The sequence below is a fragment of the Notamacropus eugenii genome, chromosome 2, assembly GCF_028372415.1.
Source record: "Notamacropus eugenii isolate mMacEug1 chromosome 2, mMacEug1.pri_v2, whole genome shotgun sequence".
NCBI lineage: Eukaryota > Metazoa > Chordata > Mammalia > Diprotodontia > Macropodidae > Notamacropus > Notamacropus eugenii.
In genome coordinates, this window is record NC_092873.1 from 352,714,707 (window position 1) to 352,740,246 (window position 25,540).

The 25,540-nt window shown below is 39.9% G+C and overlaps 1 protein-coding gene across 2 annotated transcripts in view; it reads left to right on the plus strand.

The window, feature by feature from the left end:
• The window catches only part of SKAP1 (src kinase associated phosphoprotein 1), a 382,247-nt gene that overhangs the window by 79,528 nt on the left and 277,179 nt on the right, over positions 1-25,540 (plus strand). For both annotated transcript variants that reach the window (XM_072646171.1, XM_072646172.1), the window contains exon 4: positions 9,572-9,688. In XM_072646171.1, coding sequence (XP_072502272.1) covers positions 9,572-9,688 — 117 coding nt within the window. The remainder of the gene's footprint in view (positions 1-9,571; positions 9,689-25,540) is intronic.

Sequence of the window (25,540 nt, forward strand, 5' to 3'; positions counted from 1 at the left end):
AAATAAAATTAGTAATACTTGTGATATTTACTCAAAAGATTATTGAGAAGTTCAAATGAGAGGGTGTAGACATGAAGCATTTTGCAAGGCATAAAGTGCTGTCTCTATCAATGCAAGCTCTTCTTTTATGCAGCATATTGTAGAGGTAGGAGAGCCAGTCTAAGAATGGAGAAGTCCGGCTTCAAGTCCTCTGTGTGGCGCACTGGCAGTGTGACTGTGGGCAAGTCATGTTTTCTCTCAGTGAGCCCAGACAACTCTCTAAAACTATAAATTGCAGAACAATTGTTGATTTGCCATGGCAGAGGAAATTCTCTGATGGCAAGTTCCTTTCATTGATGAAATGATATACACGAACCCACACCATGGCAAAGCACATGGTAGACCATATGAGAATTTATGTAGATGTGTCAGAAGCTGAAAGTAATTAGTAGTTCTCTGAAAAATAAGGGGGAAACAAAGAGGAAGTTATTTGGGAGTGATCAAGATGAGTTAATAATAGCAACTTACATTTATAGGGCATGATGTAGTTTTCAAAGCATTTTTTTAATTTTCTGATTTATTAAAATTATTGAAAAGAAGAAGAGGAAGATCTCAAAAAATAAAGCCAGATTGAAAGTACAGAAAAAAAAAATTCAGATTTCATTTGGCTGTGGAACAAATTGGTTGGTTTCCTGTGAAGTAGTGGGATATAATTAGAGATTGACAAGAATAAAAAAAATAAAGACATATTGGAAATTATGCAAAGTGCTGTACCAGTTTTCAGTTAGGAAAATTGAACATTTGCTTTGGTGACCAGTAAATTCATGTAAAAAGAGGAGGAAAATGTCTGTCTTTGTTCTGTTAATTTTTGGAGGTGATAAGATGACTCCCCAAAGATTGCATGGTATGTCTGGGTCTTCCACCCTGAATTCAGTGTACTTTCTGCCAGGTGCAACTCATGGAAGCTTAGAGGGACACCATCTTATAAACCCTTGTCATAAATATGCCTGACTCCCTTAAACAATATCCCAAACAACTGCTTCTCTACCTTCTATGAAAAGCTGTCCAAAAATAGAACAATCTATTCCTTGAAGTAGTGATTTCCCCTCTAGTGCTATGTTTAGATTCCTTCCTTTGCCCTAATCATATGCTCTTTTATATTCTTATATCCTTTGTGTATATGTCTTATTTTTCCCCCTTTCTGCTTCCTCTTTGGAAGGAAAAAAATTATTGCTATTTTCATTTTTAATCTCCCAGGTTCAGCATAGTACTTTGCATACAGTTGATGTTTAATAAAAAAAATAGTTGAATTTATTGAGGGAGAGGAAAGATACTGATAAACATATAATCAAGATTAGGTATAGTTGCTTGAAATGGTAAATGGTTTTTTAAAAAATTGTACGTGCCAGAGTCCATCATACAAAAAAAAAGAGCTTTTTGGATCTGAAAACCCAACAGAAACACTTCTCTTATACCTACAACTTGATAATGTTATTAAATGACTTTATAATATAAGGATAGGGGAGGGTCTGAACCTGTGGATTCATTTGTATAGGAAACTCCCAGCTCAGGAAACTCCCTTTATCCGCAAGTCAGCACCTTTTGTGTAATTTATAGTTTTAGAGAACCAAGTGGGACACGAGATTTATAGACTTGCCCAGGATCACACAGTTAGTATGCGTCAGAGGTGAGATGTGAATTTAGGGCTTCCTGGTTCTCTGTCCACTACAATATGTGACTTCTCCTGTACTATAAAGAACTATAAAAAAGTTGTTTCAAAAAGAGAAATGTTGACTTTGATCAACCTGGATTACTTGAATGGCATATTTGTTTTCATGATTAATAGTTATTAGTAAGTTACTAGGTGCCAAACCTTTATTAATATTAAGTTTTTGATTGTCCAGAGATCCAGCAACATCTAAAATCTAAATACATGGATTGTTAGACCTGGAAGGGACTTTAGAGGCCATCTAGCCTGATATCCTCATTTTAAAGATGAAGAAACTCAGGCTCAAAGAGCATAAATGACTTGTCCAAGGTCTTCCATACTGCATGACATGGGAGACACTGACATAGGACTGCCCAAAGGTACTGCGCTCTATGAGTGAAGCAGAATTGCAGTAGCTCAAAAGAAACATGACGTGCAAATTTAGAGCCATCTCTACTCTAAATGTTCATATGATCAGCCACAATTGAACACACTGTACCTTGACCCCAACATAGTGATGTCATTTTGGTCCTATTTGAGAATGAAGGATAACATCTAACCAAACACCTGCAAATTAGTAATAGAGCCAAGACTCCTCACTTCAAGTTCAGTGCCCCTTGATTGAAATAAACATTGCCCATTTATAGGACTGTCGTTATTAAAACTGCTTTGTTGTTTTTTTTTTTCCAACCAGCATCATAACTTAGGAAACACCTGAATTTGTAGCTAACTTTTTCCTTTTGTGTGTAGAGGGAAAAAAAGTTGAAACACTTTGTACTGAGACAAGAAATATTGGGAACACAATGAACTGAGGGTATTAGTAGGAAGAGATGAAAAAAATGGAAAAAGGAAGCATTTGTGCTAGGAACTTCCAGGTAGAGTTGTCTGATTGTCAGGGTACCTTCATATTGTAGATTCAGAGCTAGAAAAGACCTTAGAGGCAATCTAGTCCAATCCTTCCTTCTCCCCATTTTGCAGATGAGAAAACTGAGCCCCAGGGAGGTTAAATAATTTGTATAAAGTCACACAGGTAAAATATGTCAGAGATAGGATTTGAACTTATTTTCTCACATGTAATAAAGGAAATTTGTTTCGTTTTTAAGTATATTTGTTCCCATATCATGATTCTTCCAAGATGCCACCATTTCTCATTTAGTCTGAGTTGGCCCTTTACATTTGTACAGTGTGTGTATAGTTGTGTTAGCCTGAGCCTGGAATGAAAGACTGATCTGCTGAAAGCTCATGGTTTCTTTTCTGAAGTGAGATCCATCACTGTTGAATTGTCTAGTTTAATTTGTTGCTACTAACTGTCTGGCTCATTAATGCCTGTAAGTTTAATCTTTGCATGAGACCTAGGAATAGTTTTAAAAAACAACAACAAACATCAAACCTTTGAGCAGTTTTCTGTTGGGGGAGAGGAAAGAAGGAGCAGCTGGAGCATTTATTTAGCTGGTGGTCCTGTAGCACATTTCTGTATAGAACTAGGACAATGCTGCACACTGCAGCTCACCCTACTGGGCAAACTAAAAATATGCATCCTTCAGAGTCCTCTTCTGGAAAAGAGAATTTTTCCATTGGTTGTGAACTGACACCTTCCTGCCCAATCAGATGAGAGATGTGCTTCATTTCATGAATATTAAACAGTGCTGCCCTTTTGGTTTTAGGATTCAGAGCCATTGTAGCAATGAATGTTCTGGAATATAATAGCCTAATCTATTGCAATATAGTCCCATTTCTGGTCATTTTAATGGTGTTGCTATCTCCTCCCCCATCTTTCCTTTCCCTTCAGCAGCACAAGTGGTTTTTAAATAGCCTGTTAATTTTGCTCTTAATTTATGTAATTGGTAAACTGCATCCTCCTAAACGAAGGGGATTAGTTTTAGGTTGAATTCACTCCTTGTGCAGTCAAGATCGGGTTGATACATCTGTTTAAAATGATAATAAATAGCAACTGTTCTCCTTTTTTTTCGCCACGTGTTAGTCCTATGGCCTTTGGTACTATTCCCCTCATTGTTAGGGCTTTGGAGAAAAAAAAAAGAATATACGAGTACACTGAGTTATGGATAGCTGTAGAAGAGAAAAGGAGATGGACAGGAAATCAGGCAGCATTGTACAGAGAAGAATCTGAGACCTTCACCACACATGGATTAATCACAAGAGCTAACCACGCAAATCCAAATGGATATTTAGAAAGCAGTGAAGCCTCTAAGATGTTCTGTAGGAAACACCATACATTTTCTAATACATGAGTATGTGCAAAAAGGTATGTAATTTATAATGGAAATGTTGACAGGACCTTCGCCTTAGCGTTGCAAATGTCCTGGGGTAATATATTTACATGCGAATAACATTTACATGTATGGATGCATCTGTACTGATCTGTCTCTCTAGTTGTGTGTTCTGTTCAATAACTTAGACTAGTGGTTATAATAAGGAGTAATAAGCTGAGGCATTGTTCATCTCAATGCAGTTCAGCTTTCGGAAGTGTGTTACTGTTAAATTAGTCCATGAAAACCTGGCAATATTAACACTGCCAAGCATGAAAGCTAACAGGATTTGGATCAGAGACCTTTATTTGTGGCGTTTTAGTGAGGGCTCATTAGTTTAAAGAGGGAAGCTGTGTTTCTCATGGGCTCTTAGACATTAACTGGAGTCAGGGGCTTGTCCTTCCATCTATCCCCTCCAACAACCACCAGCACAAGAATACAAACAAGACCCAGTTCACCTTGATTCCCTGATGCCTCCCAAAGGCATTTAATGAAGCAGTAGCAAAACTGGCCTCTAGAAATCTAGTTGAAGAACTCTCCCTTGCAAAAGGAATATATCCATGTAAGGAGTTGGCTGCCGATGTGGATAAATTCTTCATTACATCCCTCATAATTATTTAGGGGAGAAATGAAAGACAAATACGGCAGTAGCAAGTGCCAGAAAATCTTTGGCCTCTGGCATAGAAATAGGTAAATAAATCTTTGTGTTTTACAGGAGTTATTTTTGTTTTTTGATTCTCAAATTCCTTCCTTCTTCCCTCCCTCTCTTTTTTCTTTTCTCCCCTTTTTCCTTCCTTGTCTTCCTCTCTAATTTCCTTCTTCCCTCTCTTCTTCCTTGCTTTCTTTTCTTCCACCTTCCCTTCCTTCCTTCTTCCTTGTGCCACTTAAAGGGGCCACAACCTCTTTCAGTATTCATAGAAATATGTCTGTGGTGCTATGTAAAGCGAAATCTCCTTTATTATGACTGTTATACCTACTTAAGACCCACTGGTGAAAAGTTATCTCAAACTGCAGTTCTTGTGGAATATGTTGTAAGTTCTAAACACTTATTTTTCAGATTTTCCATGTTTCTCTCTTCCTCCTTTTCCCCTTCTTTTTCCTTCTCTTCCTTTCCCTTCCCTTCTTTTACCTTCATCTCCCTCTTTTTCCTTCTCTCTCTTCTCCTTTTTCTCTCCTCTCCCCCTTCCCCTTTCTCATTTTTCCTGAAAAACAGTCATAGAGGTCTGGTACCAAAGTAGTTCCAAATAATACATCCTTCTTTGTCCTTAAATAGCACCGACAGATTCAGGTCCTGAGTGGTTTGCCTTGAGTCAGAATACTTACAAGGGGAACATAATCAGTACTTCATTTTCTCCCCTCTGTTTTATTTAGAATTGAATGGGGAAGTGGAAGTTTTTAACAGTTTAATTCACTTCTCCATAAAGTTTATGGAGCAGCAACAGCTGACTGAGTCCCTGGTAGGAAAAAAATCCAAATTCTAGTGGCCAAGCTATTGTTTCTGAATTTAAAGGGGGGAGGAAGGGAGAGGAACTCATTAGCTGTTAATGAAAACACAGGGAATTAAAACAAATAGCACAGAAACCCTAGCAAATAATTACCTTACACCTGACACGAAGCTGCTCTTTCTTCCTATTCCAACCCTCAGAAATTCCTAACTTATCACTCTGTGAAGCAAGAATGAAATTGTATTTGACTTTCAGAAAAGAATAATAGAGCAGACTATCTCCCTTGGAGGCCCCAAGGCATGATATCCAGTAGGTAACTTGCCCCTGGAAATATTAAATACAGTATCTAGTGTCCAGTTCTTAAGACACTGGAAGAAAGGAGCAAAATCCCAGCTTAAAGGCAAGGAAGCCCTTTATCCGGTTCCCCAAATCTCATTTTGAAATAGACAAGATAGTACAAGTTGTGATTAATGAAGGTAAACAGTGGTGTGTTAAAATAAGCATCTATAGAGATAGAGATTGATTCCAAGTTGAGCTGTTGCAGGGATGTCTCTGTCTCCCATGGCAGAGTGGCTCTCCGGTGGGAGAGCTACTGTAAACAAATGGAGTTCCTAAGTTCTAATTGGAGAGACACTGAGGGGAAGCCTCTGTCACTATGGTTTGGGATCATTGATGTCAGATCCCACTGGACTGGAGGAGTAATCACCTGGTCCTGTATAGGCAGATACATAGAGAAATCTCAAAAATGGAGTGTAGAACTAACAAGACTTGCCAACAATACTAACAGTTTGAGACAACCTTTTGCCCATGGGGCTTGAGGAAGTATAACCTTTATAATCATGCCAGCTTTTCTATATACCAGGGATGTAGTTCCTTCCTCTCTCTCTCTCTCTCTCTCTCTCTCTCTCTCTCTCTCTCTCTCTCTCTCTCTCTCTCTCTCTCTTTCTGTCTCTCTGTCTCTCTGTCTCTCCTCTGTCTCTCTGTCTGTCTGTTTCTCTCTCTCTCACTCTCTCTCTCCCTCCCTCTCTCCCCCTTAGATTGCTCAAGGGGCTTGTGCCCCTTAAAGTGGCGCTGAGAATAACTCCATCACCGGAAACTAATTAAGCTTATGCATAAAAACCTCTTTTCCAAGTGTTCTGTGTTTTCCCCAGCCAGGGAGAGCACTGATCCAGGATTGGTGCTACTCTCATGTGAGCTGTAGACCATACTGTATTAAGGTAACTGTCCTGAATTTAGATTTGGGGGTTTAAATGCAAGCCTTGGGATAGTTACACCGGAAGCCACAGGAATCATGGTGGAGGCGACTCATCCCCCTGCCGCTCATAACTGTTTGAGTGCCAGGTCCATACAGGTATTTGGGACAAGACTTCAGAATCAAGGGGCAGCTAGATAGTGCAGAGGGTAAAGTACTTGGCCGTGGGGTCAGGAAGAGTCATCTTCCTGAGTTCAAATCTAGCCTCAGACACTAACTAGCTGCTGATTGTGGGCAAGTCATTTAACCCTATTTACCTCAGTTTCTTCATCTGTAAAAGCAGCTGGAGAAGTAAATAGCAAAGCATTCCAGTATCTTTACCAAGAAAACCCCAAGTGGGGTCATGGAGAGTCAGACACAACTGAAAAAAGTGACTTTAGAATCAAGGCCTTCTTCTGAGCTATGTGAACATTTGAGAGCCCAGCAGATATTCTAGGTGATAGTACATTTTTGCTAAGGCAATGTATTTGTCAGACTTCTGAGATAAGCTAAATAATGTGGGGCCCAGGACAGTGGTTTTTAAGTGAACTTCCTAAAAAAAGAGTGTCCTGGATTTGAAGATCTCCGCTCAAATCCTACCTCTGCCACCAACTTGCTATGTGGCCTTAGACCAGTCACTTTCCTTTTGGTCCCCCATTTCCCTTATCTGTAAAATAGGAAGGAATTGGACTAGGTGACTTCTGAGGTTTCATGTTCAAAAATCTAGCATTCTGTGACTTTATCCTGGCCTCGAAAAGAGATCCTGTATTAGGCAACCCAAACCCCAAGCTTGATTTTGCTTTCTTCTTTTTTTAAATGAATTTTGGTCTGATCCAAAGGGAAAAAAAAATCCTTTTAAGAGAGCAGACCCATCAGACTTGTCGGCATCCTGCCCAGCACTCTCTCTGCAGATTGTGCTGGTAATGCTATTTCAGTGGCTCTGCCGTGATATGAAATCTGAGCATATTATACCTCTGCTTGGTGTTTGAGAGCATTTCTAGTTAGAATGAAAATTACACAGTGGTGCCCCAACCATAGCTGTTGTGCTCTTGTCTTCTTTTTCCCTCTGCTTTTTAATGTCTAGTCAGTATTACCCAGTAGACCAGCTAGGAGAACATTCCTACTGCTTGGGACCCAGAGATTGGGTTGTCTGTGAGAATTCTGGCTTTTTCCCTTTTCCCTCTGTAATAAACTCTGCAGTTTCTAAAAGGCCCTCTTGCCTTTAGGTCACCCTGGCTCCTGCTTCCCTTGAGCATGAAAAGGGGGTAGATTTAGATCAGATAGTCATATCCTTCCCCGAAAATGACAAAATAAAGCATCCACTGCCACCCTCCCTCTTTGCCAGCCTTCACTACCTGCTCCCCCATTTGATTAAAGAGCATAAAGCTTTTAAGAGGGACAATATCAGCTCTTTGGAAGTTGTTTAATTCAGTGTTCCCTAGTTGGAATTCAGGGCCAAAACCCCTCCAGTGTTTACTGAGCTTAGCTCTGGAGTTTGTGGAAATTAGTATTGGAGATCATAGTAAATTCAGCGGAAAATCCTTTTTCGGTGTTTGCTGATTGTGAAATGAAGAGAGCAGCTGTCTTCCTGTTATCAGCAATCCGAGCCTCTGTTTGGATGAGTTAAGCAGAGCCTTGGCTTCCTCTCCCCGCTCCTCCCAACCCCAAACAGCTGACATCTTGCTTTGGTATCTTTTGAAGTACCTGTGCAGCTGAGGACCTCTTTTAGTGCTGGCCACTTATGGAAGATGAGGCTCCTATAAAGTGAAAGTACTCAGATAAAAGTGAAAGTGGGTCATGGGGGAAAGTACTGCTTTGGGAGTCAGAGGATCTGGATTGGAATTCTGCTTCTGCATCGTACTATTTCTGTAATTCTGGGCAAGTCACTTTGGCTCTCTAGACCTCAGTTTCCTCATTTGTAAAATGAGCCTGTCAGACTTGAAGCTCTCTGGGGTACCTTCCAGCTTGATAGCTAGGATGCAAAGACTCAACAATGTTTTAATTCTACAACTTAAGGCTTTCTTTCCTCCTAGGTGTAGATCGTCTGCATAAAGCACTTTGCCAACCTTAAAGGGCTCTCTATAAATATGTCTGTTGTTGTCATTATTATTAGGGCTTAATATGAACTCTTGGAACGCCCAACGCATCAGTGGAAGCAAGAGTTGAAGACATATTACTTGTGGCCAGTCACAGAATGAACCAGTGGTTTACAGGGGTTTAGAGTAACAGTAACAGCAGCACCTAGTATTTATATAAAGTTTTCAAAGCACTTTACATGTGTTATCTCATTTTATCCCTACAACAACTCAAGGAGGTAGGTACTATTATTATCCCCATTTTACAGATAAGGAAAGCAAGACTGAGAAAGGTTTAGTGACTTGTGCAGGGTCAAATAGCTAATGTCCTCCTGACTCCCAGTCCAGCACTGTGTCTACTGTGTCACCACATAGGATGCTGGATATTCCAATGAAGAGCCAAGCACCTAGGATATTAAAATGGAAGCATGGGGACCGTTCTGGATGTAGAGGGAAAATTGAACAGATAATTCCTTGTTTCTCTTTTACTTGTCTCTGTCCTTCCAGTTTTTTTTCTCTTTCCAGTTTTCTTGAGATTGAATTCATCTTTTTGCTGCCTCACAATGTAAGAATACAGCTAAATGGCGGTTCTTATCATTCACCTGTTCTTCCTACTGGTGTCCACGCAGCAAGAAAGTGTATTGATGACTTACAGACTGTTTTGTGCCACCTACTTCCTTAACCCATGCAACTTAAATTTTAAATGTTAATATTTGGGTGCAAACAGGGTCCTTCAAGAAGAAATAAAGAAGCTCTTTGGGTCCACCAGAAGACCTCTTCAGAATTCTTTTTAGAAAATATTCACAATATGATATAAGCCTGTTTGCTTCTTTCTTTTTAAAATATTTTTCTTTCTTCTTTTTAAGGAGGTGACCAATCTGAAAATTACTTTGGCCAGGACAGCTCTGAAGACAATCCCAATGGGAATCATGGCCCTAGCTTAATGTCAGATGCATCTTTTATGTCAGATTATCAGGATGAAGGTAAGTGTTCTCCTTTCTCTCTGGGTTCCAGGTGGTCTAATTCTGTTAGATTTTGTTCTTGCTCTTTTCGCCACTTGCCATTTTCAACCCACTGGATTGTTCGTAAAGGTAATTGCTGGCTTTGTAGGCTTTCTCAGGAATTCAGTAGTCCTGGAGTTAATGGTAACCTGGCAAACATTAATTGTGTTTTGGGGTGGTGAAATATCCTATTGATCTCTCTGTATAAATTGTAGCCCCAAAGCCAAGTGAATATTTGAATGTCACAAAGCTACTTTTATGGGGCTCATCGCCTTCACCGCATTGTCTGAGAATTGAGAGTCTCCCATGTGTGATTAATTGGGACCAGTGAGTTCAGTGAGCCATGATAAGATATCACCTAAGTCAACTAAGCCATGACCTTAGGGAAATCTCTTACTGGTGGCCTGTCCTGGTATGCTGGGCATTCCAATGAAGAACCAAGATGATCTAGGATGCTAAAATAGAAGCATGTGGACCCTTAGGGACATGGAGGGGAAAATTGAATGGATAATACCTTGTTTCTTTTTTACTTGCCTCTGTTCCTTCCATTTCCCCCCCACCTCTTTCCAGTTTTCTTGATATTTATTTTATCTTTTTCAAATGACTTTTTAGGCCAGATATTAGCATGTATCATCTGCTTCCTGGGTCCTTTAATTTTTTTGTTGTGTTTTTTAAAATTCCTTCTTCACATCTTACCTTTTAGTTCCTTTGAATGGTCCCTTTGATAGTTCAGAGTCTTTGTTGTAGATTATACTTTGTGGAGTTTTTAAGTACTACCAATTCTCATAGCATCTGAAGCTTGGGGAAAATATACTTTGTGATGTGGGATGTACATCTGTAACATAATGCTCCTTTGTGTGCATATGCATCTGATAAAGCATCATTTCAGCACTTCTGATGTATTAGGCTCTCTGTTAATCTCTAGGGTTTCAAATGTAAGCAAGCAAAAATAATCCTTGCCCTCAAGGAGTTTATGTTCTAATGGGGGCAGACAACACATAATGCGAAGCTAGAATGGCAAGGGTTAATGTCACACGGCAGAAATGGCCAGAGATGACTGAGGAATGGTAGGCATGGGGGCCTGGTTTCAGGCAAGATAAGGTGAAAGTGCAGCTGGTACGGCATCTCGGGTGGAGTACCAGGCCCTGGTGGGAAGGGAGATGGAGGACAATGGCCAGAATGGAGGTGAGAGAGAGACAGAGACAGAGAAAGACAGACGGACAGAGAGAGAGAGAGAATGTGTGTACTGAAGACCAGATTAGACTGATAGCCAGGGTCACTTGTAGAAGGTTCGATGTATAAAACTTGAAGAAGTCTAGATACCATCGGGTATTTTTTATAAACCTAATTTATGACAAGGTGAGTAAGATAGAAAGAGTCCTGACTCTGGGGTCAAAGGACCTGGTTCAAATAACTTTAAGGTTTACAAAATGCTTTCCATGTTACTTAATTTGGGCCTCAGAGCAATCCTATGAGATGATAATGATAAAAGTAATAGCCAATGCTTATATAGCACTTTCAGGTATGCAGAGCACTTTACAAATATTTTATCTTCACAAAAACCCTGGGATGTGGGGGCTGTTATCATCCTCATTTTACAGTTGGGGAAACTGAGGCGGACAGTGGTTAAGTGACTTAGTTAGGGATCACATAGCTAGTACATCTGAGGCCATATTGGAGTTCAGGTCTTCCAGACTCTGGGTCCAATGCGCTCTCCACTGCGCCCCCTAGCTGTTAAAGCCCTGTTCTAGCTGTGCCAAAAGAAAGTAGGCAGCCCCAAGTGGATAAAGTGCTGGGCCCTGAAATCAGGAAGCCTCATCCATTATCTTTCTGAGTTCAGATCTCACCTCAGACACTTCCTAGCTGTGTGACCCTAAGCAAGTCACTTAACCCTGTTTGCCTCAGTTGTCTCATCTGTAAAATGAGCTTGAGAAGGAAATGACAAACTACTCCAGCATTACTTCAGTATCTTTGTCCAGAAAACCCCAAATAGGGTCTTGAAGAGCTGGAAATGATTGAACAACAGTAACAGCAGCCAAGAAAGTGCAGAGACTCTGAGTGAGGGCCTGAGGGCTTCTCCTGCAAACAGATTTCATGAGTTTTATGAGCTTTGTGGCATCTCTTGGCTGCTTCATGACCTTGCCTCCTTTATGGCTCTCAGGTGTGTCCATTTGTGAGTGATATGGTTACTTGGAAAAATCACCTCCTCAGAAATGACATCCTGTGATCATACATTTAGAGATACAGAGGACCTCACAGGCCGTCTGATCTAGCCTCCTCACTTTACAGTGGAGGAAACTGAAGTGGAGAGAGGTTAAAGGATTTACCCAAGGTCACACAGTTTGCAGGTGCCAGGTGGGCAGCCGGGTGGTGCAGTGGACAGAAAATGGGACATTGAGTCAGGGAGATCTGTGTTCAAGTGCTGCCAATATACTTACTAACTATGGAGTCCTAAGACCCCAAACCTTTCTCACTTGGCACACCTTCAAGCACTATAGAAATGCTAGCTGTTAAAATTAGTTCAGGATAAACTTACTATTACCAACACCTACTAGCAGAGTGAAAATGTGCAAATCACTTAACCTCTCAGTGCCCTCAGACAACCTTCTAAGGGGTGTATTTAACTTTAGGGCCTTTTTTTAAATAAAAGATTTTGATAGCTATATTTGGTGTAATAGATTTCCTTTGTAATCATACATCTTTTATTTTATGTATTTTAAAAACATTATTCTGGGAAGGGGTTTCACCAGACATAAAAAAAAAAAGCTTAATAACTGTCAAAAAAGATGCCAATCTGTGTCCAGCAGCTAGGTGGAGCAGTGGTTAGAGCACTGAGCCTGGAGTCAAGAAGATCTGAGTTCATATGTCACCTCAGACTGGCCTGGTGACCTTTGGCAAGTCACTTAACTTCTGTCTGCCTCAGTTTCCTCACCTGTAAACTTGGGGTAATAATAGTGCTTTGCAAACCTTGAAGTGCTATATAAATACTGCTTATTATTATCATTTCCATTATCAGTGGAGGATGTTTCCCCATACCTATGAAGTCACAGTGCTGAACCACTCCCCTACCAAAAAAATAAACTTGCAAAAGGCAGTGGAAGTAAGATGGAAAAGATAAGGTGAACTCTCAAGAAGAGGTGCCAATTTCCCACCATGGTAACAGAGATCGGAAGGAGAGATCTGTAAAGGCCTCATGTCATTTGGCCTTAGCTCTGTAGGTCTGTCTTGCCACTACAGATAGCCATTGCATCCTTCAGTTTTCCTTCCTTTTCACCCCTGAAGACAGCTTGAAACTCCCTTCAAGAGCACAGGATGGTGCTCCTTTCCAAAATTCTTTACCATGTCTGCCTTGTTAAGGCTACCAATTTAAAAAAAATCAGAAAATTCAAAGACTGAATTAAAAACATGAATGTGTCATATCTGTTAGCCACTGTTCTGAGTAAGGCAGAGCCCTGCACTAAATTTAGTTAGAAAAAGGCAACAAGGCATGCCCTGAAAGGGAATTGAGCCTCGGAGCCTCAGAACAAAGGGGCTGTATTCAGGGTTCATAGTGTGCCTACAGAAACTGCCAGGCATCCTAGAAGAATGTAGCAACCTGACCAGGTGCAGTGCCAAAACCAAAAAGAAAGAACACAAAAGGTTACAGATTAAGCCATGCATAAAAATGAGGGCATGGAACAGCCTAATCATGCCCCTTCCCCTTCCTCTGCCTCTGTCTCCCCTCCCCCTCTCTAAGCCTTCATGAACTGAAGATGTGTTGCTATACCCTACAGAGAGATGCCCACAGGAGCATAGCCCCACCATCTGGAGCGAAAACTTGCTGGTGAATTCTAAGAGTTGCATTTCCAGACCTGAGCAGACTTGGTGCTGAACACTCAGATGGGAAACAAACTAAAATCCGATGGCTCACAATGCCCCAAGTGCATAAGCTATTTTAAAATAGATGTATGGGTTTATGGACTTCTCAGTCAGCAGAGGAGTGTCTCATCTTAATATATAAGTCCTTTAAGAAGGAAAAAAGATTTATACATTTTCAATTTTTTTCCCTAGTTAAAAACAATTTTTAGCACTTTTTTTTAAAGTTTTGAGTTCCAAAATCTGCCCCTCTTTCCCTCTCTCTGTTCCCCTGTCCCTGAGACAGTAAGCAATCAGATATAAGTAATGCATGTGCAATCATATAAAACATTGAAGGAAAAAAATTTTTAGAAGAAAACACCCAAACATTTTAGAGAGAAAGGAGCAGTGTCTTTTAGCAGAAGGGAGATGTACTGTGTAGTTCTGAAGAACTGAAGTTCTTTCATCAAGGGTGAAACCTGAAGATGTAACAATGTATTGTACCAGGCTCATTACAATAAAAGAAAAGAAGGGGAGTGGTGAGAAGAGATGTTGAACAGGTGCAGCGAGATGGAAATCAAGAAAGAAAATGCTTTAATTTTTGTACCAAGATGCTGGATGTCATAGAATGAGTGTCATTTTCTTCAGGAAATGGGGTATATAGCAGTGGGAGAAAGAGCAACACCTGATGCAAAGGCTGGTGATTTGAAAAACTGCAGAATTAGTGGCAGAGCTCAGTGCCTTGGGTGATGCCCTCTGATCGAAGGGGAGCAATTTTAGCCATCATCCATGTGCTGGTACTGGGGACAAGGACACTGAAGACAGAGAAGCTTTTAGAGAGAACCTGATTTTTAAAGGAGATATTTGATTTGACTTTGGCATAGCTTTCTTGGCTTCACAAGATTTGAGACTGAAGAATGGGCTTGGACACGTGTAGCCAAGCACCCATACAGTGGTCACTGGCCTCTGGCTAGCACCTATCAGGATGGCTTCCTGTAAGGCAGACTTGGCGGAGCTCCAACCTTATTTCAGAGTAAGTAAAAGTGGATTGAACTCTGCAACTTTGTTACTGGGTTTTCTTCATTTTAATTATTTATGACGGGCATGGGAAGAGATAACATGTGACAATCTCCTGCCATGTATTTGGCCGAATGTATCTTCACTGAATGCTTAAAACTGTTTTTGTGTTATAAATGAGGAATAGCTGACAGCTATTTGGGTACTTGGAGTTTTTAGGAGTTTTGTATACATTGTCTCATTTAATTATCACTACAACTGTATGAGGTAGGTACCAACAGGCACTTTCATCCCCATTTTACAGATGAACAGATGGAGGCCACAGCTAGTAAAGAGGAAAGATCCAAATCCTGAATCCAAGTCCAGATCCTTCCTACTATAGTATGCTGTCTCCTCAATGAAAACAGGATATATTGGCTACATTTTGTAATGAACAATTGAGACCCTTTCTTTAAATGTCTTTGAATGTCTCACATTCTTTGTACCAAAGATTGTTCATCTATAAATTAGGTATCAAAATGTTTATTTGTAAAGCAGCTTGAAATCCTTAGCTGGGAGGCAGGTGTAAAGTGTCACATTACCGTAGGACCATTACCACTGTTTAATTTCTCAAATGGGATAAATAGCTGTGTTGCTTAGAATAGTTACTGAGGCTGTAAGAATGAATGATATGAAATTTGGGGTAATGCTCATGCTAAATCTGGAGACAGCAGAGGATGATAGAAAAGATATTTGATTTGGATCCTAAGATCTGGGTTCAATACCACATACTGCCAATTACTGGTTGTGTGTGTCTGGGTAAATTGCTGATGCTCTCTCTGTTTCTTTATAAAATGGGGATATAATAAACCTTTATTACACTATCTTATAGAACAGTAAAGAAAGCATTTTATAAACCTTTACAAATATGAATTGGTATCCAAGACTGGATTCACGTGGGTTAAAAACCCCCACTTCATTTGGCACTACTGCCCTTTCAAACTATTGTCCAATACCTATCCTCTCACTGAAAAATCAAACTTCCAGAAAAAGCAGTTTACAATTATTCCCTCCGCTTTCTTCTCCTCTTATTTCTTAGTGCCTCAAAATCTGGCTTCTGATTTCATCACTTAAGAAAATCTGCTCTCTCCAGAGTAACCAGTAGGTTCTTAAATGCCTTTTGACTTCTCTGTAGCATTTGACAGTATTCAGCAACCTCTCCCCTCTGGGTCTTTGTAATACTACTCTCTCTTGGTTCTCCTTCCTCTCTGCCCACCCCATGGTTTCTTTGATTGGATCATTCATGTGCCTGTGGGTTTACCCCAATGCTCAGTCCTGGTCTCCCTCTTCTCTCTTCTCCATTTCAGTGATATAGTCAGCATGCATGTGTTCAATGGGTATTTCTGTGCAAGTGATTCCCAGAGCCCTCTGTGTAGGTCTGCTCTTTCTCCTGAGCATCAACAGCTGCCTGTTGGACATCACCAGTTGGAGGTCCTGTAAACATCTTCAACTCAGTGTGTACACAAACTTCCCCCAAAATTCACTACTCTTCCTAACTTTTCTATATCTGTTAAATGTACTACTATCCTGCCAGTCATCCTGGTTCACAATTCCAGAGTTATCCTTGACCCCTTGCTCTTCCTCATCCCCCCTATCCAGGCATTTGCCATGACCCATTGACTCTACCTTCAGAGGATCTATGACAACTGCATCCTATTCACCACACTCACTCAGCTGCCACCATAGTTCAGCACCTCATCATCTCTCACCTCTTAGCTTGTTAACACATCGGGTAAGAACACTGGACTTAAAGTCAGAAAAATCGCTAAATCCAAATCTGGCCACTTGACGCTTAGGTAACTGTGATTCTGGACAAATATCTCAGTTACATTATCTGTAAAATGGGGATAATAGTAGCACTACTCACAGGGTTGTTGTGAGGACCAAATCAGATAACATATGTAGAGTGCTTTGTAAACCTTAAAACACTATGTAAATTGTAGTTATTATTATTATAACCTGGACTATTGCTATAGCCTCCTGATGGTTCCTATTGCTTCTAGAATAAAATACAAAACCCTCTGGCATGTAAAGCCCTTTACAAGAAGGGAAGGAACAAGCATTTTTCATGTGCCTACTGTGTTCCAGGTGCTACACAAGGTACTTTAGTTATCTCATCTGAGCCTCACAATCCCAGTGTGAGGTAGGTGCTAATATTATCTTCATTTTACAGTTGAAGAAACTGAAGCAGACAGAAGTTAAGTGACTTGCCCAAGGTGTCTGATGCCATATTTGAACTCAGGGCCCATGATCTAGCTACTTTCCAGTCTTACTAAACATTACTTCTGTTCATACAGTTTTATGCATCAAAACTAGGTTAATTGCCATTTCTTATCTACAACATTCCATCTCCTTGTATCCATGGCTTGGCTCAGGCAGTTTCCTCTGCCTGGAGGGCACTAGCTTCCTTCAAAACTCAGTTAAGTGCCACCTCTTATGTGACATCTTTCCTAAGGCCCCCAGGCCCTGAAAATACTTTGTATTTGAGGAGAGGAGAAGAGGGGAGGAGAAATGGGGAGGAGAAGGGAGAAGAGAAAAGAGAAGAGAGGAGAAGAGAGATGGAGAGGAGAAAAGAGGAGAGGAGGAGAAGGGAGAAGAAAGGAGAGGGAAAGGAAGAGGACAAGAAGGAATATTCATTTATATGTATATGTGTTATTCCCCCAAAAGAATGGGATTATTTGTATCCCCAGAACTTAACACAGTATCTTGCACTTGGTAAATGCCTGTTAATTAAGGAAATTGTTTCAGTGGTAAATGAGAAGGATATTTCATCTTTGTAGGTATGCCTTACCTGAGAATGAGGGTCTAGGCTGGTGAAATTATTAAAGTCTACTAATGGCCTAAAGGAGTTGATTTGGCCCCAAACTGTGAGCTTTTTCCTTTCTAATCACTTGTAAGATCAGGTTCATTGTTTTTTTTAATGTGTTCCACAGTAAATAATAATAGTAATGACAAAAATTTTAATAAACCGCATATATATTTTAAGTTTATTTTTTATATATAGATAAATAATGAAAGTGAGTCAAATAACAGAGACGCCTGGGTGTGTGTGTGTGTGTTCAGACAATTATTTATCTCATTTCCTTTTGTTGTCCTCAATAGTTTGCTTTTTTGAGGCAGCTAGGTGGTGCAGTGAAAGACAACTGGGCCCAGAATCAGGAAGACCTGAGTTCAAGTTGAGCCTCAGAAACTTACAAGCTGTGTGACCATGAGCAATCGTTCAATCTCTATTTGCCTCAGTTTCCTGAACTGTAAAAATAAGGATAATAACAGCAACCTACATTACAGAATTGTGGTGACGATTAAATGAGATAATTGTAAAGTGCTTCATGCAGTGCCTGCTCCTAGTAAGGCATTTAATCAATGCATATTTTCCAACTTTCTTTCTTTTCCTTACTGTGGTGAGTGGGTAGGTTTTCCTTTAATGAGTTCCCATGATTTTGGGGGCACAGTAATAGAGCTGGAACTGAAGAAGATGAATCTTCCTGACTCCAGGCCTGGCAAGTCAATCCACTTCACCACCTAACTGCCCATACTTTAATTGACCCAGAAGTAGCGAGGTAGTGACTTGCCAGGCCTGGAATCAGGAAGATTCATCTTCCCAAGTTCAAAACTGGCCTCAGACACTTACTAGCTTGTGTGAATCACTTAACTGAGTCACTTAACCCTGTTTGCCTCAGTTTCCCCATCTCTGAAATGAGTTGGAGAAGGCAATGGCAAACCACGCCCATATCGCTGCCAATCAAACCCCAAATGGGGTCACAAAGAGTCAGACATGACTGAAAATAGCAGAACAGCAAATAATTGGCAGGACACCATAATTGGCTTAAGTTGAGGACTGAAATTCAGATTCTTCCGCATTTTATGTACTGCCTACAGGCAGCCTCAGAGTCTAAGAAAGGTTAGTGGTCTCCTTAGAACCCTTGGAAATAGCTGCCACATTCCTGCCCCGCAGATCTCATTGTTTGCCTTGCTTCCTCGGCTGTATTAACAGGTAGTGTAGTACATGAATGTGTGCCCGTCGGTGCCTTGGGACTAAATCCTGTGTATTAGATCAGTATGGCCGTATTAGTTCAACTTCATTAGAAGGGTGGATCATTGCCCCGGTTTTGGTCATCACCATTAGGTAAGATCATCAAGTTTCAGTTCACTGGGAGAAATTAGGAACTCTGTGCTGAGTTAACGGTAATGAGGGTAGGGTAAGTCACCCTTCACTCAGGATTCCACTGGCCTCTTTCATGAAGATGAATGTCTTATTAGATCCGAGTCATCATGTCTTTTACATAGTGTGGCATAAATCACAGATGAGGATGACAAACTGGATTTCAAAGTTGACGGTAATTTATATAACTTAAACAAATGATTACCCAGGATTATACATGTTTTGTGAAGAAGAAAAAAAACAATAACAATTATCTGTCTATGGACTGTCCATTTTTCATTCTCTAGCCAAGTACTGTTGGGTGGTTGATGAGTGTGTGTTTAAACTTTAACCTTCCACCCAGGGCATAATAAAGTACTTCTTATAAATGTGTGCACGTCGATGTGTGTATGTATATATATGTGTATGTATGCGTCTGTGTGCCAGGTGCTCTGAATTGCTTATCTACTGGAGTCAAATAGAAGCTAATTTTATACACAAAATCATAAGATTTGAGACTGGATGGAACGCTAGAAATCATTTACTCCATCCTTCTACTTCACAGAATAGGAAATTGAGGCCCAGAGAGGAAAACAGTTTGCCAAAAGTCACACAGCTAGTTTGTAGCAAAGCAGGCATTAAAAAGGGTCAGCTCCTGGGAATTTTGTACCTGCAAGTGAGTGGCATCAACATGATTTTCAAGGCTTCCAAATGGTTTAGAGGGGGGCCAGGACCGAGGTCTGACCTTGTTCTCTGTGATGGCCCTATGACTCTGATCGAGGAACTTGGTCCCCAGTATATCACTGACTTTATCAGTACTAAGTATTACCTCTCAGGAAGATTTGCAAGGAGTGAATGATAGGTAAGACTTAAATGCTTTAAGTTACATTTAGGATACAAAGTCTGAGGAATAATTAAAACATCAAGTTGGTGTGTTCTAGAATGTATTTATCCATCCTTTTTTACAATTTTCTAACTTTTTTCGAAACAGTGATGATACACTGTATCAGTAAGTGGTCCTAGGGTAATAGGAAAAGAAGACAAAAGTCCTGCCCTCAAGAGGCTTATACTCTAGTTGTAAAGGGAAGATTTATAGGAAACAATGAAAGGCAAGCTATAATCAAACTGGATGCAAATAGTATTTTAGTGCAAAGGATGTCAGGAGACAGAAGAGATGATTGGAACTCAGAGTAAGTGGGAGGGCTTCATGGAGAAAGTGTTATATGAGAGTATTTTGCTTGTGTCAATTCATTTTGTAATAGTGTGTTCATATCCATATCTTCAGATTTCCCTGGAGCTCTTCAGATCTCCCTGGAGCTCTTGGTCTGATTTTCTCCTTTGCTCTCATCACTTCCTACTTTATTTTATACTTTTTCCATCCCTTCAGTAGAGTATAAGCTTCTTGAAGGCATGGGTAATGTCATTTTTTAAAATCCCAGGATCCCTAGCAATTCACTACTGCCCCTGGAGCAAAAGCAGGTGCTTAAGAAATGTTTGTTGAGTGGAACTGAAAACAGATTTAATTAATTTGTTGGCTTTGACATGGAAGTTTTAACTTTCCATATAAATACAGAACATTTTAATAATATTCATTAAATCAATACTAAGCTTCAGCTGTTGGAGCATCTAATGGCCCACCTGAGTATGGCTGATTTCATGAAATATATTACACCTGTGCTCTACAAGCTCTGCTGGGTGGGCTTTTTGCTTTCAAGTGCCAGCCAATATATTACTTCTCTCTCGCTCCCCCCTCCCTTCTCCCCCCTCTTCCCTCCCTCCTCCCTCCCTCCTCCCTCCTTCCTCCCTCCTTCCCTGTATTCTTTCCTTCCCCTCTGTCTCTTTCCCTCTGCAGTTTAGAACTGGGATACCCTGAGTTCTGATATGTAATTAATAAACATTATATAGAATGGTTCTCCTGATGTTCACAGCATTGGGAACCAGAGGTAAGTTGTTTCTTCATGAAAGTGACTTCTGTCTAGAATCCCTCCTCCATCTCTGGCAGAGCCAGCCCTATTCTGTAAAAATTTAAGGCAGAAAGAGCTAATGCTTTCGCCTAGAGTTTTCTAATCCATAGATCTCTTGGCTTTTCTTCTCAGAAGGATGGTTCTTGTTGTGGTGGTTAATTGTGCTGTTTTGTGATTATATATTGACACCCGGACAGAATTTTAATAAAGAAACCACACGGTTAATTTTTATTACGAGACAGGCACTTCCCAACAAATCCTCCTCATTGTCACTGAAGGGTGTATGGGAGTGCTGAGAGCATAGTTTGGCCAAGAGATTATCAGACCTTAGAAAAGACCATTTGAGTTATCTCATCTAGCCCTTCTAATGAATTCACATCATTCTCACTAATATCTCATCTAATTAATTCTTGAATATAGCCATCACACTTTTCTAGGCTCTTTTCCCTCTTGATGATTACCACCAATTTATTCTTCATGTCTAACCTAAACTTTTCCTTCCTTAGTTTCAGGCCATTGGCTCCTCTCTGTAACATCTTCTGAGACTGAATAATTCCCCTAATTCATTTATATTGTTACCTTTGGAAGGTATTTATAGACTGTGATCATTTCTCCCCAGAGCCATCATTTTTCTAAACTACATAAATTTTAGTTCCTTTAATCCTGACTTCACTCCTCCCCTGTCATACCCTCCAATCTTTGTATAATTTTTATCACAGTTCCAGCGATTTTTCACACCAAGGGGATTGTCTACCAGAGTGAACCATCTTTTTCTCCTCCTTTTTGGTTTAAAATGTAAAATCTTATAAATCCATTAAAAGATGCATTGGATTTATTTATTGGGGGGGGGGGAGAAGGGAGGAATGATGCCGTTCTGGTAGGCCTGCCTGTGTAGTACTTGTTTTGGCATATGTTGGGATATATGTGTATTTTAATGCCTTAATGTATTATGGTTTGTTGTAATTGAGTGTCTATAAAGTAGCAGTTAAGAGGGTTTTATGGACCAAGGAAGAGATAAGAGTTCTGTAGCCCCCTCTTGTGGTGAAAGGCAATAATACTTTTCTTTTATTTCTTTCTTTTGCTTTTGCTGGAACATTTTTTTGAATATTTTACATCTTTCTCCTTTCCTTTCTTCCTGCTCTATTACCCCACACCTTGGCAGGAAAGAGGTGTGTTTTCCTTCAGAATGAGGTATTGGAGCTATCCCAAGATATTCCAGCTTTTGCCTTCTACTCCCCCAAAAGATGTTGCTTGCCTCCAAACTCCAACGTCAGACAATCTTGGACTTGGTGAAAACCTAAGATTGTTTACATGTCTGATTGTATTTCCAAATAGATAAATACAGAGGATGGAGCCAGATTTCATAAACCAAATTTTCTAGTACATTGTGCTTTATTATAATAATGGACGTGATTAGCGGCCCCAGTGGACTTCAACAGATCTCCCAGATCAAACATATTAAATTCACTAGTTTTTACAGATTACAGTTATAGTCTGACCAGGCATAATTTGGATATTATTAATGGTTGGATGAAGATCAAATAGCCAGTGGGAAGGCTGGACAGGTGTACAAATGAGATGGAGCCCGAGAGATTTATTGCCTATAGAATAAATGTCCAGAAGTATCATCAAAACTTCTCTTGGTGACACTTTTTCCCCCTCAGGGGATGTGGCAGTAGGTATGGCCTAGAATATACTTTCGTCCTGAGACGTTTGTTTCTTTGACCAGAACAATGAAGAGTTGCTTTTGACATGTTTTATATGGTCAAGTTAAATATATTTTTAAACGCTAGTGGAATGGAATGATTTATCTTTTATCTTCAGGCCTCTGCTTGCTTACCTGTTTACGATTAGGGGGAACCCATAAGGAAATATGAGAACTGAAAATAAAGATGTTAAAATTGGAGTAATTTTTTTCCTATGGTTAGAAAAAAAAGTAGTTAAAAAGCTTAATTAATGAATAACATAAAATGTCTGGAGTCTCAAGTTGTATGTCATTAAAGGCCAGGAACTAACTCCACTGTTTTGGGTATGCAAGCTATCCCTGGAAATTTAGCTTAAATGAGGAATAAGCTTCTTTTATGAACATATACTGTTGTTTTTCCAAAAGGGAAAACACCATGATAATATCAGAATATTGAAATCCTAAAGTTGGAGGTCTAGGGAAAATGGAAAATTAACCCAGAATTTTCCATGTGGTATGATATAACCCTCCTAAAAGCTGAGGAATTGCGGGAGAGGTATGGTTTAAACCAAGATGAAAATGGATCACAGGGGAAAATGGTGAGAATAACATTACAAAGATTAAGTAGACGGAGGAGGGTAGTTTGGTGATTCCCCTGTTCCTCCCCCAGTTGAAAATGTGATTAACTTACAAATAGATGGTGGCTGTTCTTTTTTTAAAAAATCCATAAAAGAAGTTAGCTTACATATACAAAATTATTCACTTAAAAAAAGAATTATGATACTGCTAGTTGTTCATTCCCATAAACATCTGAAATAAACTTTAAATATAATGTATTAGGCCAACTTAGATACTGAAAACAGAGTGTCTATGGCTCTTCAAGCAGTTAACCCTGATTCTGACTATTTTTAGTCAAAATCCGGTATTCACATTTGTCTGTCTTTATGTTAGGTAGTCACTTTCTTCATCAAAAGTGTGGCTCTCCTTACGTCCAGAACTTCTCTGTGCCAGCCAGCCTTTTCTAATTGTAAAGAACAAAGCAAGATTTGTTTGGTTGCCTAAACAATGGGATTCTTAAAGCCCTCAACCCCTAGTTTATGTAAAAGCTGCTAAGGATATGCTTGTTTTCTCTGGGGTACTTTAAGTAGTGGATTTTCATAGAATAACTCCTGGAAGCACCCTGGAGGACACACCACAGCATTACCATCCTTTAGAAAAACATCCAATGGCCAGGGGAGACCCCTGCATGGCTGGCTTCTGTGAGCTTGGTCATCAATGACCTGCCAGTGTACTCGGGAAAAGATCCAGAAGCATTTAGAGACCTGTCTTTGCTTGGTTATTGGGAAGCATTCTTCCTGGAATATTGATTTTTGGTCCTGTGGAAATGAAATAGCATTTCTAAAATGCTTAGCACAGTGCTTGGCACATAGTATTAGTAGGTCCTTTATGTGTTGTTTTCTTACCTTTCCAAAACCCCAGGGAGAAAAACTAGACTTGGGTTTGAGCCTCAGCTTGGTGTGACCTTACACAGTTCACAGAAGAAGAGAGCTGAAAGAAGAGACCCCAGTGTACCTCTGGTCCAAAGGGAACCCCTTCCTCCCGCGATACCATATACTATATCTGACAAGTGATGATAATTGGATCCCTCAACTATGAAATGAGGGGAGGGAGAGATAGCATGATGCAGTCGAAAGAGAATTGTATTTAGAATTAGATAGCCTGGATTCAAATCCTGATTTACTACCTGTATGATCTTGGCCAAGTCTCATAATGTCTCCTAGCTTCCGTTTCCTCATCTGTAAAACAAAGAGAATGGACTAGATGACCCAGATGTTCTCTTCCACTTATAAATCTTATGACCCTAAAATTCCCAATTAAAAATATTGGATTTTGTGCCAAAGTTCTTTAGTTCCTTTTTCCTTTAAGATCAAAATTAGGCAAACTGAAGAAACCAGTGACTTAAGTTCTTCCAATGAATAAAAATGTAGAGAGAGAAGCTTCATTGCTATCTAGGTTATAAATAGGTACTTCAGAGATGGTCTGTTGGGAATAATACAGCAGCTGTCAAGGTGGGAGGCCGAGGATTTTCTCCTAGAGAACTATTTTGGAGCCCTTGTTAGACTTGTGTAACTGTAGTGACCAACGCTCAAGTTACTGTGGCTTAAAGCTGGAAAAACTTTAAAAAATCAGGCTCTCCCCTTCAGCTTCCTCCCAATTTCATTATGTGCTAGAGATGACTGATTAATCTCTAAATATAGCGTCTTTCTGAATTTTTCCAGCAAATATTGCTAGCTCTCCAGACATGCTGTTTTAAAAAATACCCTTGCTACCCTGAGATTGAGAGTTAGATTTAAATGTGGGTATCGTGTTTTATGTTTTGTTGTTTTCTAATTTGGAATTATGGGAGAGGATGCCACTAATGCAGGATGAGGCATATTGATAAGGCAAAGCTGCAGCCATCTTTCGAGTGTTATATGGAGCCTTTGTGAGTTAAAATGTCCAATTCTGGAATGTTTCCCTAACATTAGATGCACTTAAAAGATGTATGGGTTTGCTGTACTCAATTTTAAGAGGTGACACAAGTACTGTTTGTCTTGCTAACAAAACAAGTTATTTTTCAGCCACCCAGCTTCCATTTTGTCTGCTTTGAGTGAAGATGGTGTCACGTGTAAGAATATTGACCGTTTCTCTTTGCATATCAGAAGCAAAGACATTTAGAACTCCTGCTGAAAACCAGAGCTGGGCTTGATTCCACTCTTGGTGTGGGAGGGAAAGAGGGAGGGAAAGGTTGGGCCCAACACCAAACAGATCCAAGATAAGACCTTATGCATGTTAGCTTAACTGATGGTTCCTGGATCCTACAATGGCCATCTCTGAACATGTTTCTTATTTTTAAAATTCTTCTTAAAATTTCTAAACAGTAAAATAAAAATACATGGGACCTATACATGTGATACATTTGGCAAGTAAGTTATTTTATAATTAACTGTAATTAACATTTCCCAGATTAATTATTTTGATTCTGTTAGTCTAAACAATTTTAGTGTCTATGGATGGATGTTGCAAATAACCCTACTCCATCTTTGCTTTGCAGAAGCTTATACTTAAAAAGTTCGCTAGTTTAAAGCTTGCTCTTCTAATAGAGAATGGACCAA